Source organism: Geotrypetes seraphini, chromosome 2 (assembly GCF_902459505.1).
Source record: "Geotrypetes seraphini chromosome 2, aGeoSer1.1, whole genome shotgun sequence".
NCBI classification, from domain to species: domain Eukaryota; kingdom Metazoa; phylum Chordata; class Amphibia; order Gymnophiona; family Dermophiidae; genus Geotrypetes; species Geotrypetes seraphini.
In genome coordinates this window covers 264,437,862-264,458,660 of record NC_047085.1, presented here as the reverse complement: position 1 = coordinate 264,458,660, position 20,799 = coordinate 264,437,862, and the positions used below count along the sequence as shown (strand labels likewise).

General features: G+C 42.3%; 1 protein-coding gene across 4 annotated transcripts in view; it reads left to right on the top strand.

Annotated features, from left to right (window-relative positions):
* Window positions 1-20,799, top strand: part of PICK1 (protein interacting with PRKCA 1) — a 71,360-nt gene that overhangs the window by 18,468 nt on the left and 32,093 nt on the right. For 3 of the 4 annotated variants that reach the window (XM_033929547.1, XM_033929548.1, XM_033929549.1), the window contains exons 3-7: window positions 5,372-5,483; window positions 5,738-5,866; window positions 10,148-10,214; window positions 11,984-12,073; window positions 15,361-15,414. In XM_033929547.1, coding sequence (XP_033785438.1) covers window positions 5,372-5,483; window positions 5,738-5,866; window positions 10,148-10,214; window positions 11,984-12,073; window positions 15,361-15,414 — 452 coding nt within the window. The remainder of the gene's footprint in view (window positions 1-5,371; window positions 5,484-5,737; window positions 5,867-10,147; window positions 10,215-11,983; window positions 12,074-15,360; window positions 15,415-20,799) is intronic. The other variant, XM_033929551.1, reaches the window with a different exon arrangement.

Here is a 20,799-nt window from a genome sequence, read left to right as displayed (position 1 = left end):
CTTCTTTTGTAAAGACCGATGCGAAGAACTTGTTTAGTCTATCAGCCACCTCTTTTTCCTCCTTTACCGCTCCTTTCCTGTCTCCCTCATCCAGAGGTCCCACCTCTTCCCTCGCTGGCTGTTTCCCTTTTACATATCTGAAAAATGGTTTAAAATTTCTTGCTTCCTTGGCTAGTCTCTCCTCGTATTCTTTCTTGGCTTTTCTGACCACTCGGTGACATTCTTTCTGATGCTTCCTGTGCTCTTTCCAATTTCCTTCAGTTTTGTCCTTTTTCCACTTCTGAAATGATGTTTTCTTGTCTCCTATCACTGTCTTTACTTCATTGTTTATCCATGCTGGGTCTTTAGTCTGATTCTTATTGCATCCTTTCCTAAATCTGGGTACATATGGGTTTTGTGCCTCACTTACCATGTCCTTGAGTAGGGACCAGGCTTGCTCCACAGACCGAGCTTTCTTGGAGCTGTTTCTGAGCTTCTTCTTCACCATTTGTCTCATGGCATCATAGTTCCCTTTCTTGAAGTTAAACGCTGTTCCCTTTGTTCTCTTCCCCTTTGGTAATCCTACTTCCACTTGGAACAGAATCATGTTGTGGTCACTGTTTCCTAGCGGTCCCATTACTTCCACTCCCTTTGCAGGTCCTTTTAGCCCATTGAGGATCAGATCCAGGATCGCTGCCCCTCTCGTTGAAACAGTCTTGGACGGCTTCCAGGAACTCCGTTTCCTTCGTGCATTTTGAATTTCCAAGATGCCAGTCTATCCCGGGATAGTTGAAATCTCCCATAACTATAGTGTTAGCGTTCTCGCATTCCCTCTTCAGCTCAGTTACCATTTCTGTATCCTCTGCTTCCGATTGCCCAGGTAGACGGTAGATCAGTCCCATCTTTATCTCGGATCTGTTTTTTCCTGGTATTTTAACCCACAATGACTCCAGTTGACCATTTGCCGCTGCTGTATCCACACTAGTTGAGTGAATGGTTTCCCTTATGTACAGTCCCTTTCTGATAAGTCCTATCTTTTCGGTAGAGTTTATACCTTGGCAGTACTGTGTCCCATTTGTTTTCCTCGTTCCACCATGTTTCCGTGATCCCTATGATGTCTAGGTTCTCATTTTTGGCCATGACTTCCAATTCCCCCATTTTATTCCTTAGACTCCTTGCATTAGTGTACATGCAGTTCAAGTCCTGGCATTTAGTCTTCCTTGCTGTTTTCCCATGTGCTTCAGTCTTCTTTCTGTCCTCTTCCTGGCCAGCCAACTCCTGAATATTTTCTCCTTTGTCCTCCCTTTATGGTATGTTTCTAGTGCCTTACCCCTGTGGCGTGTTCGTATTTTCTTTTTCCTGTGCCTTCCCATCTTCCCGTTCCTTTTTGACTTCCCCTTGTAGTATGTTTATCATGTCCTCCTCTTTCTTCTTCTGTCTCCCTTGTTTTTTCATAACATGGTGCTGTCCACATGTGTCTGCCCAGCATTTTCCCCCCTCAGTACCTTCACTGGGTACTGTCTCCCGAACCGTCGATATCAGGTCGACTGTCAGCTTTCCCCTTCTGCTTAGTTTAAAGCTTGCTCTATCGCTCTTCTGATGTTATTTGCTAGTTGCCTAGTTCCCGCTGTGCTCAGGTGTAGACCATCCTTCTTGTAGAGCTTGTTCTTTCCCCAGAACGCTGTCCAGTTCCTCACGAAGAGAAATCCCTCATCCTCACACCATCTCCTCATCCACGCATTTAATAACTGTTGAAGAGCAAGGGCCTTGTTTTGCACGGGTTGGCGTACAGTCACAAATAACTTTATGAACCTCAATTTCATCCACTCTATCAAACTGTGCCAATTTCTCTATTCCCACATTTTCCTCCACTCTTACATCAAATTCAACAGAATTCTCCTGTTCTCCTCCCATTTTCTCCACTAGAAACTGAGCATACTTTTCAACATCCAGGTCATAGCATTCAACTATACCATCGTATCCATTGATCAAATAACCAACTGTATTAAACAGTTCTTTTGGTCTATTCAAAGCCTGGATAACCCATTCCCTATAATATTGGTTCCATTCATTCTCACACAAACTAAGGTATTCCATAAAGCGTATTTTTAAAACCATCATAGTCCTCAACATCTTTCGTCCTATGCCATAGATGCTCTGCCTTTCTAACTTCACTTCTAACCTTCACTATCACCTCAGATCTCCATGGGCAAGATTTGTATTGTCCCTTCATCAAAACTATTTTCTCAGGCGCAACAACATTCAGCACATTATGCCATTTAAACACCATCACATCTACTGAATCATTCTCATCAATCTTTACACAAGAGAATTCCTTTTCTAAATCTTTTATATCAAAATATAATAATAATAATAATAATTTTATTTCTTATATACCGCCAAAGCCATAGTAGTTCGAGGCGGTTTACAACAAAGAAGGGCTGGACAATCAGCGAAAATGGTACAATGTTACAATCAGAGAAAATAGGTGGCAGAGAAAAAAATGGTACAAACAGAGAGAAAAAATGGAACAATCAGCGAACAGTGGTGCAATCGGCGAAGGATGGTACAGTCAGCAAAGATGGGTACAATTATGGCAATGAAAAATGGTACAGGGAAGAAGGTCAAGACAATCTGCGTAAAGGACATGGTGAGATAGAAGGGGCCAGGGTGGGCATAGGGGTCTTAGGGTATGAATCGGGTGAAAAGATTAGTTTTTAGTAGTTTCCTGAAGTTTAAGTAGGATGAAGTGCGTGAGATGATGTGGGCCAGCCAGTTATTGTGTTGACCTGGTCTTATCTAATGCACATCTTTCTTCTCCTGACTTATATATTGGCCCAAACACAAAAGATAACATCTTGTGGTCAGACCAATCAACCTGTTCAATCTGCAAAGTATCTTCAAGCAACCTCATGCAGTCATGGGACATAAAAATTAGGTCCAATACATGGCCCGCTTGGTGTGTGTTTTCTTTCACTACCTGTTCCAAGTTTAACGCAGAAAGTGTCACAAAAACAACACGATCTGGATCAGTCTCTTTAAGGGCTCCTTTTATCAAGCAGCGCTAGGGGTTTAACGCACGTAATAGTGTGCGCTAAACTGCCAGCTGCGCTAGCCGCTACCACCTCCTCTTGAGCAGGCGGTAGATTTTGGCCAGCGCAAAGGTTAACGCGTGATGAAAAGTCGTGCGCGTTAACCTCCCTAGCGCGGCATGATAAAAGGAGCCCTAAATTCCTGAGGATTTAAAGGAATATTAAAATCTTCTAAAATACAGAGTTTACTAAGATCAAGATTTAAACCCATTATAAAATCTAAACATGAGAGACCATGATTAGCAGCTACCCCCGGAGGAAGATAGACCAAACACATAAAAATCATTCTTTACCACCACACATTCACCCAAGTCACTTCATCATTTCATCCACCATCTTAAATCCTAAATTCAGTCTTGAAAAAATTACCACACCCCCCTCCTCTTTTTCCTTTCCGACATGCCCATTCCCAATCAAACCCAGTGGACAACATTGTCTAATTAATACTAAATCAGATTCAAGGAACCAAGATTCTGTTAAACATAATAAGTCATATCCACTTTCATTTAATAAATCATAAATTAGTACCTTATTCCTTGCTGATCTAACATTTATACACCTACACTTAATCCTAACTTGACATTCATTCAGCATAATTACATTCTTCAAATCTATAGTCACACCCGGTAGTTCTCGTCTACAAGAAGGCATATCCCATAGTCTCCCTGCCCTTCTAAAACAGTGATCAGTTCATTATACATACTCCTTAAATAAATCTTTACCCAAAACCTCACCATAGTCTCATCCAAAGGAGCACACCTTAGGCGCAGAGCTTGTGCAATTTAAACCCTGCGCCTCTAGGCTGATGTCACAAAAGGGGGCGTGTCAGCGATAGTCCAGCACAAGCTCTGAAACACGCTGCAAAGGGCTTTCAATACTTGTGTGCTGGGAGTCTCTGATGTTAGCAGTCCCTCCGGTTCAATTTCCCATGGCACAGCATACAGCAAGTTCTTAGGAGTCTTTTCTACCAAAATGAAGTCTGTTCTCCTACCTGGATGGCCAAGAGGTAATTCTGTGGGGCAGTGGCATACTGTGAGATGCCTTACAGGGTTGAGTGATTGTAAGGTCATGGCTTCCATGGTATGAGTTATTGGGGATATTCCTTAGGATTCTAGAACTCTACAGGGACATTATAGCTGAACTAGTGTTTAAGCCCTTTACATTAACGGGTGCTAGAATAGATGTGTAAACTTTTAGCACAATGGGGCACTGAGGCCTTTCTTTCTTTCTTTTTCTTTCTTTGCTTCCTGCTCCCCCTGTCCAGCAGTAGCCCTTCTCCCTTCCTTTTACCTCCCCCCTGTCCAGCACTACCCCTTCCCTGCTCCTCCCTGTCCAGCAGCACCCCTTCCCTGCTCCCTCTGTCCAACAGTAGCCCTTCTCCCTTCCTTTTACCTCCTCCTTCCAGCAGTACCCCTTCCCTGCTCCCCCTGTCCAGCAGTAGCCTTTCACCCTTACTTTTACCTTCCCCCCTGTCCAGTAGTATCTCTTCTCCCTTCCCTGCTTGTCCAGCATCCACTAGGCAGGGCAGCCTTGGGGATTTTGCTAGGCCGGCCCGCCTCACATTATCGAAATGGGTCAGCCTAACAAATGCCCCACAGCTTCTTGATGAAACCGCGGCTGCTGCTGCTGCTGGTCTGGGGGTGAGAAGAAGAGGCATCCCGGCAGCAGCAGCATAGTCAGAAGGCAGAAAGTCAGCCAGCGTTGGAGATCAGGGCAGGAAATCAGCTGAGGCAGGCACTGCGCATATGCGGCACTCTACCACAGAGGCACGAAGTTTGAAGTGCGCATGCGCGCTAACGGTTTTATTATAGTGGATAGCAGCTGAGATGCCCCTATGGCAGTGCTTCTCAACCCAGTCCTCGAGGCATACCAAGCCAGTTCGGTTTTCAGGATATTCACAATGAATATGCATGAGATAAATTTGCATACCAAGGAGCAGTGCATGCACTGCTATCTCATACATATTAATTATGAATATCCTGAAAACCCAGTTGGCTGGGTATGCCCCGAGGATTGGTTTGAGAAGCACTGACCAATGGAACTGTAGGATATTTTAGTAGTGGTGGATCCTGCTTGAATGCTCTATGGCATAAAAAATCGTGTTTGGTATAAAACGGGACATTGCAAGTAGCACTCAAAATGTTCCGTAGCATGGACAGAGAATATTGAGTGATATGCAGGAGACAAGCACTTTCTCTGTTGCCATCTTTTGGCAGAGGAGATAACTGATCTGGCAGGACTGAAGGAATGACAATTTTCAGGTAAGCATAACTGTTCTCTTGCTTTCCCTTTTCTTACAGAGGAATTCCTACTGTTCCTGGCACAGTGACACTGAAAAAGGATGCCCAGAATTTAATCGGGATTAGCATCGGAGGAGGAGCCCAGTACTGCCCATGTCTGTACATTGTTCAGGTAGGCCCTTATCTCATAGTTGCAGTTTAGAAGGATGTGGTTGGAGTACTGCTCTACCCTAAAGGTCCAAACTACTATGGCCCTATTCAGAAATTGAAGATTGTGGAACAATGATCGGGAAAAACTGATTTCTAATTAGGCTAGCAAGTGGTTTCAGCTGAAATAGGATTGGCATGGGTTTCTGTAAGATAGGACACAGAATCTTGCTTTATTTCCGTTTTCTGCATTCTCTGACCTCCTCTGCTCTTTTGCAGGTGTTTGATAACACACCTGCATCCCTTGATGGCACCCTGGCAGCTGGCGATGAGATCACTGGTGTTAATGGAAAGTCTGTCAAAGGGAAAACAAAAGTGGAGGTGGCCAAGATGATCCAAAATGTAAAGGTCAGAGGGTGTTGTGCATGGGGCACATGTCAACTGTTAATGTTTATCAGAAAAGGGATGTGAGGAGGAAGTTATCAGAATTTACTTCAGGGCATTTGTGTGTGCTTAATTATTTCATGGGAGAATTGATTCAGATTGAAAAGGATTTACAGGAACTTGCCCCAGAGTTTTGGGAAAGCTTAGGGTTACTAGATGTCCGGATTTTTCCAGACATGTCCTCTTCTTAGAGGACTGTCCAGGTGTCCGGACAGCTTTCTGCCCTGTTCGGGGTATTCTTCCCTATCCCCCAACTACCACCAGCTTTGCTGAAATTTAATCGTCAGGCTGTTTGACAGCTGCTGCCATCAGACTTCCCTGGAAGTCTTCTCTGTGGAGCAACTTCCTTTTCCCACATTGGTGGGATGCTTCAGAGAAGTGGCTTCTGGGACAGGTCAACGGCAGCAGGCTTATCTTGATGCTGCTGCGACTGGCCCAAAGATTAAATTTTGGTGAGGAGGTAGGTGGGGGACAGGGGAAAGCCATAAGGAGAGAGAGCACTGTTCTGTGTAGGAGGGAAGGGGGTTGTGGGGAGAGAGAGAGAGAAGCACCCATGGGGAGGATAGAGGGGGGAGAGAGAGAGGTACCTGCTGGGGTGTTGATGGGAAGGAGAGAGAGAAGCACCCACGGTGGGGTTGGAAGGAGGGAAATAGAGAAGCACTAAAAGGATACTGAAGATGGGAAGGGGCGAGGCTGATGAAAGGTGGGAGTTGAGGTGGAGCAGGGGCGAGACTGGTAGGAAGTTGGTCTGGGGTGGGGGCAGGGTCATGTGTCCTCTTTTTGGACCGTAAATATGGTAACCCTAGGAAAGCTCATGAAAATTGCTTCATGAGTGCTTTGTTATGAGATGGGTTCCTGAAAGCGAGGTGTCAGTTCTTTTTCTTTTTTTCTATCAGTCGTCAAACAATGAACATGTAACAATTTAAGTAGCTACTTACTGTACATGTTTTTAGTCTCTAACTCAATCATTTGCTTGTTATGTTTCTCTAATGTGCTGGTGCAATGTGTAACTTGGTGAGAACAGCAGATGGAGCCAGAGAAAAACATCTTATAGCTGACCACCTGTCTTACAGCTCCTCAGTATTCTTTGGTTTCAGCAGATAGTGCAAACATGTGGCCTAGTGCAGCAACTATAAGTAGAAAAAGTTATAGGCTCATCTTCTTGGTGGAGCACAGATTGAGTCTAGAGATGCTGCAAGCAAAAAGGGCGAACAGAATGCTAGGAATGATAAAGAAGGGGATCACAAACAGATCGGAGAAGGTTATCATGCCGCTGTACCGGGCCATGGTGCGCCCTCACCTGGAGTACTGCGTCCAGCACTGGTCACCGTACATGAAGAAGGACATGATGCTACTTGAAAGGGTCCAGAGAAGGGCGATTAAGATGGTTAAGGGGCTGGAGGAGTTGCTGTATAATGAAAGATTAGAGAAACTGGGCCTTTTCTCCCTCAAACAGAGGACAGAGGAGATTGAGAGGGGACATGATCGAAACAGTCAAGGTACTGAAGGGAATAGACTTAGTAGATAAGGACAGGTTGTTCACCCTCTCCAAGGTAGGGAGAACGAGAAGGCACTCTCTAAAATTGAAAGGGGATAGATTTCGTACGAATGTAAGAAAGTTCTTCTTCACTCAGAGAGTGGTAGAAAACTGGAATGTTCTTCCAGAGTCTGTCATAGGGGAAAACACCCTTCAGGGATTCAAGACAAAGTTAGACAAGTTCCTGCTGAACCAGAACGTACGCAGGTAGGGCTAGTCTCAGTTAGGGCACTGGTCTTTGACCAAGGGCTGCCGCGGGAGCGGACTGCTGGGCACGATGGACTACTGGTCTGACCCAACAGCGGCAATTCTTATGTTCTTTGAGACAGATTCCCCCTCCCCTCACCTTGGAAACAGAAAAGAGGGCTGGAATTGGCAGTGGCCAGTCCAGAAAGCCCAATGTTATTTGGAAGCAAGGTAACATATCTTAAATCTTGGAGCAGAGGTTGGTCTTCTTGGGAGATTTCCCACCTCCCCCCTTTTCTGAGGGTGGTGCTTTGTTTTGACAGAATCAGGCTTTGTCTTCTGATGGTTAAAAAAAAAAGGTCTGTTGTCTATCTCTTTTGAGATGTTTTTAAGGTTTGGGATTGTTATGTGTGTGTGTGTGGGTTCCCTGTTGTGTCCTAATAATGTAAAGTGAAATTCTAAGGCATTGATTCCAGGAGGAGTTAGATCATAATATAAGAATAGCCATATTGGGTCAGACCAATGGACAATTTAGCCCTGTATCCTGCTTCCATCAGTGGCCAAGGCAGGTCACAAATACCTGGCAGAAACTAAAATAGTAGCAAAATTCCATGCTGTTGTTCCCAGGGCAAGCAGTGACTTCTCCCATGTCTATTTCAATAGCAAACTATGGACTTTTCCTTCAGGGATTTGTCCAAACCTTTTTTTTTAAACCCAGATACGCTAACTCTGTTACCTCATCTTCTGGCAATGAGTTTCCTCATATTTGTTTTAAAAGTACTTCCAGATAACTTCATTGAGAGTTAAAAATCATTTTACTTACCCGTTATACACCATTCAGGATTTTGTAGACCTTGGTCATCTCATCCTCTCAGCTATCTCTCTTCCAAACTGAAGAGCCCTAACCTCTTTAGCCTTTCCTTATATGATATGAGAGGCGTTCCATTTCCTTTAACATTTTGGTTGCTCTTGTTTGAACCTTTCTAATTCTGCTATATCTTTTTTGAAATATGGCATCCAGAATTAAATGCAATATTCAAGGTGAGGTCACACCATGGTGCAATACAGAGGCACTATAATATTCTTAGCCTTATTTTTCATTGCTTTTCTAATAATTTCTAGCATCCTGTTTGCTTTTTTGGCTGTCGCCACACACTGGACAAATGATTTAAGCTAACAATGATACCTAGATCATTTTCTTGGGTGCCGACTCCTTAGGTGAATCCTTAAGAAGTTACAAAGTTAAGGGGAAGTGATTTGATATATCACTTTTCTATGGTAACAATCAAAGTGATTTACATATTATATACAATTTCTTATCCCAGAGCAATGGAGGGTTGAGTGACTTTCCCAGAGTCACAAGGAGATGAAGTGGGAATCAAACCCAGCTCTTTTGGGTTTCTGAGATCATTTTCCTCTCATAAATGTCTATTGGGGTGCAATTAAGTTGTCTTACTAATTATTTATAGGGTAGACCTCTGCGGTGTTTTTAATTTGATCGTTGGTCTCCTTACATCTCAATTCATTTTGAAATCAAACCCAGCTCCCCAGATTCTCAGGCCACTGCACTAACCATTAGGCTACTCCTCCATGCAGAAGATACCAACTCTTGTTGGTGGGGGCTGAGGTGATCAAGTCCCAGAGAGGTAGCTAGCCCACTCATAGTGCTTAAGGGTCCTTGTAGGTAGAGTTAGACTCTGTCTTCCACAGGATAGTGGTAGGACTTGGCCCTTGCCTCTGTTGCTCCCCTTCACTAAATACCTCCGTGTGTTTTTACAAGTCCGGGTATTTGACTGCTTAGGAGCTCTATCATGGCTTCCTCCTGCTAGTCTAGATGGAGGTAGGGCACATCCTACTTGCTTGGCCAAGTCTGGCATGGACAATAAGAAAAGGGATATTTGAACTTATTAATTTCCTTTCCTTGAGTCCTTCCAGACCAAGCCAGAACCCAATCATGGAAGCCATGTGAGTCAAAGGTTCTCAGGACTGACAAATTCAGGAATTAAATGTATGTTTGTAACCCACTCAGAAGGTAATTGCTTCCTTGTTGTATATTATTAACTCTCATTCCTGGGTTAGTGACCATGAACTGATGATTCTGATTGTACCAGGTTTGCCTTCAGGTGTGAATTGAAAAATGCAAACATAAGAATTGCTTTCAGTAATCTTAGCTTTGATTGAAGGATACTGAGGAGCTGAAGGCGCCATCGGCTCCCTAAAAGGGGAGTGAAGTCAACTATTAGCTGTTTATCTCTGGCTCCATATGCTGGCGGAGGGACATAACCCAACTCATCTGGCAGAAATCAAAGAAAGGATATTTAACAGGTACCATACGTCAAAATTTCCCCTTGTTTGTGTTGAGGAAGCTGAGGTGCTGGAAAAGTGTCTTGTTTGGAATGATCTGTTTATGGCTATATATACATACCTAGGGTAGAGAAAGGGTTAAAATCAAGTTTGTACTTTGTGACCATCTGCCCTTTCAAGTGAAGACTTTAAAGGATTTCTTTGCTTTTTCCTCCTAGGCTGAAGTCACCATTCACTACAATAAGCTGCAGGCTGATCCCAAGCAGGGGAAGTCTTTGGATATTGGTATGAGGTGATTTATTTAGTTACCCTGCACCCTTCTCCTCTGAAATTTAGTTTTTGTCTTCTCAGAGATCATTGTGCTCCTAGTAAACATCCAGAGATGGGAGTTAACCAGATGAGAAACCTAAGGCAGCTTTAGAGAGGAATTTAGCATATGCTAAAGCTCATTATATTCTCATGGACAGCTTAGCGTTTAGCACACACTAATTGTTAGTGTTAAAAATGGAGCAGGGCTATTTTCATATGGCTTTTGGGTTGTATGTGGGATACTGCTAGAAGAAATAATGATCATATATCTCAAATTTACTTCCCCAACCTGAATAGAAACACTTCCCTTTTCCCAAAGATTAGGTTGCAGCTACCTTGGGCCTGCTTTACTACTTTATAATCAACTAGTGGTATGATAGAGTTCTTGATTTATCCCTGACCTTAGTGGCAGACAGCAAAAATTCAGTAGCACACACAGCCTAAGGAGCCCAAACTGGAGGTGCAGAAGATTGAAGGTATTGCTGGGCTAAGAACAGCTCATTAGCAATTTATTTTACAATGAGGCGTATGGTCTTCTTCTATTAGGTTGATTTTATCAAGTAGATTTCCAAAGCAAGGAATAAAGAATAAAAAATCAATATAATTATAACATTCAAAATCTCAAGGATATAAATGGTTGCAATTGAAACAGGCCATTCTGAAAGGGTTCCCTGATTGGCGCACCTTAAAAAAAATCAGTATAGCTTGCCAGGCCTATGTTTCCAGACAGATTTGCAAGGGAATCAGGCCACCAAGTGGTACAAATTAATATCTGAATATTTAAATAAAAAAACAAAAACAAGCTTAAAAGATATTTGGAGCAGTGAGATAAAGCAGAAGATTTCTGCTACTCAATGGCCACAGATTTGGACTTGGAGAATGAGCATCTATGAGACAAACTTGGTTTTTCCTGTTATATAGAATCTTTTGGACCCCAGTTCGTTTGCAAAAGTTGGACTGTTCAAAATCTAATAGATACTGGCACTGTCATCTTGAAGTAGGGACACTGGACCATTTGTTGTTTTATTGTCCCTTGATACTGAATTTTTGGATCTATTTGGGGTAAAATTAATAGGATATTGGAAGCTTCTATCCCAATGTTGTATGACATTGTATTATTTGGGACTCTATTGCAATCTAAGAGTCCAATTGATGCAAAAAAAAAACAACAAAAAACAGACTTCTTTTAATTATGCAGCTAATAACAAGAAACTGGAAGAACTGGGACAGATTGAACTTTAACTTTTGGTGGGAAACTTTATGTCAATACTATAAATTTGAAAGAATGAATTCTGAACAAATGGGACAAAATAAAAAATTTAAGGAAACATGGGGCCCATTAGCGGAATTTGTTAAAACTGAGTAATCGAATAAGCCTTTAATTCCTAATTGATTTTTACACACATCCAGGGAGGGGTTAAATGTACTTTGTATTATTATATGTTGAGATACAAGTGCTGTTTGATGTATTAATTGGTTATATATTCTTTGCACTTTGTACTTGATTTGAAAATTAATAAAGAATTATAAAAAAAAATAATAATAATTATAACAGTATAATCATACACATTCCTAACTATCCTGAACCTAGCAGCTGGCGAACACAGAATCAGTTGTTCATCCCGTTGAGTATTTAATTATTACACAATTCATATCAATATTTCCAACTGATTCTTTTTATGTGATGTGTCCTTTTATGTTCCTAAAGTACAATTTATGACATGACATTTTTCCTGTTTATTCAGTGTTAAAAAAAGTGAAACACAGACTGGTGGAGAACATGAGTTCGGGAACAGCAGATGCCCTAGGACTGAGCCGTGCCATCCTGTGTAATGGTAAATGCCATTGACTCACATTGAGTCAAAATAAACAATGAGCCAGGTCATGTAGGCAGTAGAGAGTTGTGTGGGGACAGAAATCCCACCCGTCCCCGCCAAAGTCTCACCCGTCCCCACCCGTCCCCATGAGGAATCCCTCCGTCCCCACCCGTCCCCGCGAGGAATCCCCTCCATCCCCGCCCGTCCCCGTGAGGAATCCCCTCCGTCCCCGCCCGTCCCTATAAACTTCAGAAATAGTTATTTCATTTAATTATGCTACTGAATTAAAGGCTCTGGTAGAAACCCATTTACAAATAAGCAAAAAGACTTTATTAATTTGGAAATATTAATTGGGAAGAATACATACTTTGTAAACGGGTTTCTACCAGAGCCTCTTTTGTTTATAAATTTTTATCAACACAACTAATATACTACTTTATCCTGAAGCAAAAAAAAAAAAAAAGAAATAGAATTCTTTTCCTACCTTTGTTGCCTGGTTTCTGCTTTCCTCATGCTCTCATTCAGTTCCTTCCATCCACTGTCTCTCTTCCTTCTGCGTCTTCCATTTGCTCTGTTACTGTGCCTCTCCCTTTCTCCCCCCTTCCAAATTGGTCTGGCACCCATCTTCTTCCCTCCGCTCCCCCCATAGTCTGGCATCTCTGTCTTCTTCCCTGCCAGCGTCTTCTCCCCACTCTCTCTTCCCCATTTCCATTCAGCGTCCTCCTCCCCCCTCATCTTCCCCATGTCCTGTCAGCGTCCTTCTCCCCCCTCTGCCTTCCCCATGTCCTTTCAGTGTCCTTCTCCCCCCTCTGTCTTCCCCATGTCCTTTCATTCAGTGTCCTTCTCCCCCCTCTGTCTTCCCCATGTCCTTTCATTCAGTGTCCTTCTCCCCCCTCTGTCTTCCCCATGTCCTTTCAGCGTCCTTCTCCCTCTCTGTCTTCCCCATGGCCTTTCAGCGTCCTCCACCCCCCCCGTCTTCCCCATGGCCTTTCAGCATCCTTCTCCACCCACCCCCCGTCTTCCCCATGTCCTTTCAGCGTCCTTCTCCACCCCTTTGTCTTCCCCATGTGCTTTCAGCGTCCTTCTCCCCCCCCAGTCTTCCCCATGTCCTGTCAGCGTCCTTCTCCCCCTTCTGTCTTCCACAAATGCTTTCAGTGTCCTTCCCCCCCCCCCGTCTTCCCCATGGCCTTTCAGCATCCTTCTCCACCCCTTTGTCTTCCCCAGTGCTTTAAGCGTCCTTCTCCCCCCTCCTTCTCTCTCGCCCTGGGTGCAGCACAGCCGGCCAGGTCCCCTTACTTTTATGGCGCTTCCCCGACCGACAGACCGACAACAGCCCCGGTCTGACAAACCTCCCTGTCCTTAACCACGAATCTAAATTTCCTTCTTACAGCTGCTGTATATATATGATGTGTGTATGTATGTATGATGATTGTGTATGTATGTATGATATATAATGCTGACAAAATTAAATTTTATATATATATATATATATATATATACGCACACACACACACATCATATACACACCAAAGTATATATAAACCAAAGCATGCTAAAATTATTTTAAAAATTCAATTTACATATTGTTTAAGGGACCTCCAAACTAGGGCCTCGCCAAGTCTAAATCCGGCACTGGTTCAGGATAAGATGCATATATATATATAATGCTGACAAAATTAAGAGTCCTTTTATTAAGATGTGCTAACTGATTTAGTGTGCGCTAAATGCTAAGGCATCCATTATATATAGGCGCCTTAGGGCTCCTTTTACAAAGGTGCAAGCGCGCGCTCCAGCCGCTACCATCTCCTTTTAAGCAGGCAGTAATTTTTCAGCTTATGCATGCGCTAAAAACGCTGGCGCACCTTTGTAAAAGGAGCCCTTAGTATTTAGCATGTGCTAAATCAGTTAGCGCACCTTAATAAAAGGACACCTTAGTAATTTGGATCACTTTTATTAATATAAGTAATAATGAACTTGTTTGCAAAATCAGAAAACTGATAAGCCTGAAGATTTATGCTTAAAATATTACCTAAATTCTTTGCATAGGAAGCCATTTTAAAAGTACAGATGAAAGAAATTCCACCTCTCGAACATTTAAATAAGCCACATAAATTTTTGCAGAGCCCCCAAAACGTTTATGAGGCCCCTGCAGATTGTGAGACCCCAAGCTGTTATTTAGCTTATGAATCCAGCACTACCCTGAACTGAGAGATGTATGGCTTTATGGTGGATTGTGAATCTAATAAGAACAAAAGAAAAGCCATACTGGGTCATACCAATAGTCTATGTAGCCCAGTATCTCATCTTCATGGCGGCTAATCCAGGTCACAAGTACCTGGCAAAAACTCAAGCAACATTCTATGCTACCGATCCAGGGCAAGCGATGGCTTCCCCTATGTCTATCTGAATAGCAGACTATGGGTTTTTCCTCCAGGAACTTGCCCAAACCTTTTTTAAAACTAGCTATATTAATCGCTCTTACCACATCCTCTGGCAATGGGTTCGAGAGCTTAACTATTCTCTGAGTGAAAAAATATTTTCTCCTGTTGGTTTTAAAAGTATTTCCGTGCAACTCTGAGGGCTCCTTTTACGAAGGCACGTTAGGGCCATAACACGCGGAATAGCACACACGCTAGCCGCTACCACCTCCTTTAGAGCAAGCGGTAGATTTTCGGCTAGCGCGCACTATAGCACTATAGAATGCTTAGCGCTCCTTCGTAAAAGGAGCCCTGAGTGTCTCCTAGTCTTTGTAATTTTTGCTAGAGTAGGAAATTAGAAACATAGAAACATAGAATATGACGGCAGTAAAGGGCCACCGGCCCAATAAGTCTGCCCACTCTAAGGACCCTCCCCCCTAAGCACTTCCTCGAAGTGAACCCACATGCTTATCCCATTTTTTCTTAAAATCGAGCACGTTGCTTGCCTCAATTACCTGAAGTGGAAGATCATTCCAACGATCAATCACCCTTTCGGAGAAGAAATACTTCCTAGTGTTGCAATGAAATCTCCCACCCCTGAGTTTCAATGGATGCCCTCTTGTTGCCGTAGGTCCTGTAAGGAAAAATATATCTTCTTCTACCTCAGTACGGCCAGTAACATATTTGTACCTGTTCTACACCACTCAGGATTTTGTAGAAGATGAAAACTGTATCTGAACTTAAGAAAGCTTGGGACAAGTACATAGGATCTCTAAAGGAGAGTAAATGGCATGGATGGGCAGACAGGATAGCCTATATGGTTTTTATCTGCTTTAATTTTTCTGTGTTTCTATCATAGGCTTAATCCTAACAATTTTGTGTTCACAGATGGTCTGGTGAAGAGATTAGAGGAGCTGGAGAGGACAGCAGCGTTGTACAAAGGTAAGTCCCAGGAAGAAACAGCACGTGCATTTGTGCTTGTTTTTTTATCATTGACTCCAGTTGTCATGTGCAGGTTATTGCCACTTATTCTCAATAATAAAAATGCTTTAGAAACCACAGAAGTCAGAAGCAGTACTGCTCTTGAAACCACAGCACTCATATGAAGAATTTGGTGAGGTCTGCTGGTTTTTTGTTTATTCACAGACTTGAAATATAGCATTGCAAAATAAGTCAGTGCAGTTTAGAATATAATATAGTAACAGAGAGTGGGAAACAAAGTGAAAAGAAAGTCAGGCTCAAACTAAACTAAACTAAACTAAACTAAACCTTAAGTTTATATACCGCATCATCTCCATGAGAATGGAACTCGACACGGTTTACAAGAACTTAAAATAGTGGGTAGAGAAGAAGAAAAAGGATTACATGAACTTATGTGTAGAAGGGGGGAGAGAAAGGGGGGAAGGATAGAGCTACAATTTGCTGAAAAGCCAGGTTTTCAGTTGTTTGCGGAATAACTGAAGGGAGCTCAAGGAGAAAAGAGAGTGGTTGAAAAAGAGGAGCCAGACTTCCAGCCATCCCTGGCCAATTCAGCTTCTTCCAGAAGCTTATTGAAATTAATAAACTTTCAAAGATGCCTTAAATCTCAGCAGGGTAGGCTCAAGCTGAATATACTTTGGGTGGGAATGCCATAGTAGGTGAATAAGGATGAAAAAAATGCATTCTTTCTTGTAACAACCCAGAAAGTTTGCAGTGGGGGAGGGGATAAACAGGTCATTCCTTTTGCCCTTATTGTTCAACCTATACTTGATACCTTTGGCCAGACTGTTAAAAAACTGGAATTATAAGTTTCATATTTTTTGCAGATGGCATTCAGATAATAATTTTTTTTCAAAATCTGTCAGCCCACATACAAGCTGCTCTTCGACGTTCGTCTTCACACAGGCTTCAGCATGCTTTTTGCGGTTCAATTTGACTCCTTTCCAACCTAGGACCCTTGAAGAAGGCGTGTACCGAAACACGGACCGTGTTGGGTCCCGTGGTTTAATTTTAAGGTGTTGTTTTTAACCGCAATTATTTTAATAAACTTTGCCTGTATCATTGTACAAGTTACTGCAGTTTTCCTTGCTTTGTTTTGATTCAGATAATAATTTACATGAAGGATGATCAATTAGAGATTATGGACTCCTTTTAATAAGGTGCGCTAGTGTTTTTAGCACATGCACAAGATTAGCGAGCGCTAGCCGAAAAATTACAATCTGCTTAAAAGGCGGCGGTAGCGGCTAGCGTGCACGGCATTTTAACGCACGTTAAGGCCCTAACGCACCTTTGTAAAAGGAGCCCTTTGTCTGAATTAAATGATAAGCTCAGTTCATTGGAGAAATTACTTCAGGATTGTGATTTGTTCCTTAATACTGATAAATGTGTCCCACTGTGGCTTTCTGAAAAACACAACGTACTACAGATTCAACCAGACTTGGGAGGGAAGTTAATTCCCATGAAATCAGAGATTATAATAACACTTGGCGTATGCTGTGATTCTAAACTGAAGTTTGACAAATTTTTACAGTTGTCAAGTCTTGCTGTTTTCAGCTTCGACTTATTAGGCATCTGAGATCACTCTTAACAAAGGAAAATTTGATGAAACTGGTTCTTGTCTTTGTTATAAGCAGATAGGATTTTTGTAATGTCCTATAAGTAGGTCTTTCGAAGACTGACCTAAATTGGTTCAGAACACAGCTGTCCACTTGATTGCATTTAAGGGGAAGTACGATCATATTACGCCAATACTTAAAGAACTTCATTGGTTGCCCATTTCTGAAAGAATCATGTTCAAATTGTCTGTTATTTAAAGCATTCTGTTTACATTAAGTAAGTTATCTTAAAAGTAAATTATTAGAACTTAAACATGGTAAGACGCTTCATTCTTCTCTAAGGAATTTGCTAGCGCTTCCTTCTTTACATGTAATAAAGTTAACATTTATTAGGAATAGATCTTACAGTTATGCAGGTCCCAAGTTCTGGAACACCTTGCCTGCTATGATTTCTGATTTGAGTATTTATCTTATGTTTCATAAAGTGCTGAAACCTTAGTTGTTTCCCTAAGCTTTTTTAAGCAAATTAATTTTGAAGTGAGTAATTGGTTATTAAAATGTTATTTAAAGACTTGAGTATCAACTATTAATATGTTTAGAAGTAGAGTTGTTTGCTAATGTAAGGATAGGCCATCATTTTTATGGAGTTCTATTTCAGTAAATAAACACTGTGATTTTCTAATGTATGAGAGTGTAAAGCAGGGGTCTCAAAGTCCTTCCTTGAGGGCCGCAATCCAGTTGGGTTTTCAGGATTTCCCCAATGAATATGCATTGAAAGCACTGCATGCACATAGTTCTCATGCATATTCATTGGGGAAATCCTGAAAACCCGACTGGATTGTGGCCCTCAAGGAGGGACTTTGAGACCCCTGGTGTAAAGCTTACTTGTTAAGCTATTGTTTATTTGGAATATAAGCCACTCTTAAACCTAAAGTAAGGGGTGATATATTAAGATAATAAATCAAATTAAATTAAGGTTCTCCAAGGATAAGCGGGATAGGATGTATGTATGTATTTATTTATTTAAAAAATATTTATAACCCACCTATCCACAAATCTAAGCGGGGAACAAAATCACATACAACGTAATAAATAATACATACAATTACAATAACAATATAACAAAACAAAAAGCAGCATAAAAAACAACAGGAGAAAACCACTGTCGCTCAAGCTTTCACATGGCTCTCACCAAGAAAGCACTCAAACAACACAGTTTTCACTCCTTTCCTAAATTGCAAGAACGTGAAAGATTGGCACAAAGACAGAGGCAGGGTGTTCCACAACATTGAGCCTTGTACAGAAAATATGGACTTGCAGCTCCCAGTAAACTTCACAACCATTAATGACGGAACTTCCAAACTTAAACTGTCTGAGGACCGTAGTTCACGCAAAGGGCAATGCCACTGCAACAAAGAGCGAACACTCGACGGATAGTTATGCTGAAGCACCTTAAACATCACACACAAGACCGTGAATTCGACTCGCATGCCAATTGGCAGCCAATGCAGATCTTGAAGTATCGAGGTGATGTGATCGAATTTCGAAGCACGAGCAATAAGGCGTGCAGCAGCATTCTGTGCCAACTGCAGCGCCTGCAAGACGCATTTAGGCAATCCTAAATAAATAGAATCACAATAGTCAATCAAAGGTTTTGTCATCATCATGATGACTGTTCAAAAATTATCATTAGAAAGATAATCACGCAATCTCCGTAATAAACACAACCTGAAGAATACACCAGATATCACTGCCTTAATTTAGGCCTTAAAGGACAAAGTGGAATCAAACATTACCCCCAGATACTTATACTGCCAACGCACAGGTACAACCTCACCAGTAAGTGAAATTTCAGATGGACAAGAACCCAAGTTCTTTCCACGACCAAGGTATAAACTTTGGTTTTGGCCACGTTCAACTTTAATTGATTTTGCGACATCCGTTCCTGAATGACTCAAAAACAGTCATTCAGGTATGCTTTATCCTGTGATTTTTCCACAGGAATTGAATGTCGTCAGTATAAAGACATTCACATGTGTAGCGTATTCACATGTGGGTAACGTTCATCCATAGAGCTTTGCACAGATACTGCCCAGCATTCATTTATCTTCTAGAAACCTTTGTCAGGTCCAGCTGCACACGTTCGTTTGCCTTCCCACCTGCCCAACTGGCACGGGAACTGCAGTTTCATTTTCTCTGCTGAACAATAAAGACGTGTCTTCTCTCTCCTATGGTGTGATTTTTCTCAGGGAGTTTGCTGTTGCTTTCCTGCCTCTCTGTTTTTTAATGTGAATAGTTTGGGACTATTTTTTCTTTTCATTTTATTTAGCCCCCTTTATTTTTTATAGTATTCTCTGCCTTTTTTTAAAGCTTTCATTCTTTTTCCGCGACTTGCAGCCTCCTTAGGCCTGAGCTCCCAGCCAGGTTTTATGTCTTTCAAAAAATAAAGATTTTGCAATTGAGCAATTTCATTTTGCTGCAGTTGTTCTCCCCATTATGTCCCAGAAGCCTTCTGATGTTTTTAAGAAGTGCACAGATGCGATGGAACAGTAGTAGTAGAATGTCCTTGATTGATTGTAAGTCCTCTCACTATTTTCTTTGTGCTCAAATGCAGAAGAGAACCCAGAAAAGTTAGGAAGCCCTTCTGAAAAATTTTTGGCATGCTGAAATCTGGTCCATTGGCATCAGTGGCATCTATCTCTATGGCTTCAGTAACTATACCAGCCACTGGAGATGCATTGGCATCAAGGAGGTTCCCCCCCTTACTCAGACCTGATGCATGAGGATTCTGCTCGTTCTTGCTAGCATCGAGGGATCCTGATGTTGTGTGTCAAATGAAAGTGAAGAAGCACAGTGCCAGGAGCTCCAGGATACAGGCGTCGCTGATATCCACAGAGCTCCATCAGCTAGTAGCCAAGCAGGAGTGTTAGAAACACAAAGCTTGGGCAACCTATGGCATTCAGGCTTTCTGCTTTAGGTACCGGTATGCGCAGACTTTCATGATTACGTGTTTCAGACCTAGAGCCGGTAGTTCAAGAAAAGCTGGTGGATGATCCCTGAGGAGACAATATTTTGGGGAACTAGATGGAAGAGGCCGCTCATTAAGAAAATGACCAATACCATCAAGTCCCTGTCTCAACCTTCTGTTCCTGTGGCCTCTACTTCTCAGAGGTTTTGGGTGGAAGTCAAAAGGGTTCCTATATTCTCAAAGGCGTAAGTTCACTTCCATGATTTGTCCTTCACAGCAGGCCCATGCCCCACGCTCCCAACCACAGCAGCAACAGGCCTAAAAGTCCTAACCAGCTCCTAAGTTTAAGCAAGGGACGAGCTTTTGATTGGCTTCAGAAGAGCATAGCTGACTTAAAATTTAGGGCTGTACTTCGATTAAAACTTTAAATTGCACAATTAATCATGATTAAATTTTTTAATCACGTGATTAAGAACATAAGAGTTGCCTCCACTGGGTCAGACCAGAGGTCCATCGCGCCCAGTAGTCCGCACCCGTGGCGGCCCATCAGGTCTATGATCTGTTAAGTGGTCCCTGCCATTTCCTATAACCTATCTCTAAATCTATCTGTACCCTCTAATTCTATCTGTATCCCTCAATCCCCTTATCCTTCAGGAATTTATCTAAACCTTCCTTGAACCCCCGTAGCGTGCCCTGCCCTATCACAACCTCCGGGAGCGCATTCCATGTGTCCACCACCCTCTGAGTAAAGAAGAACTTCCTAGCATTTGTTCCAAACCTGTCCCCTTTCAATTTCTCCAAGTGCCCCCTTGTACTTGTAGTTCC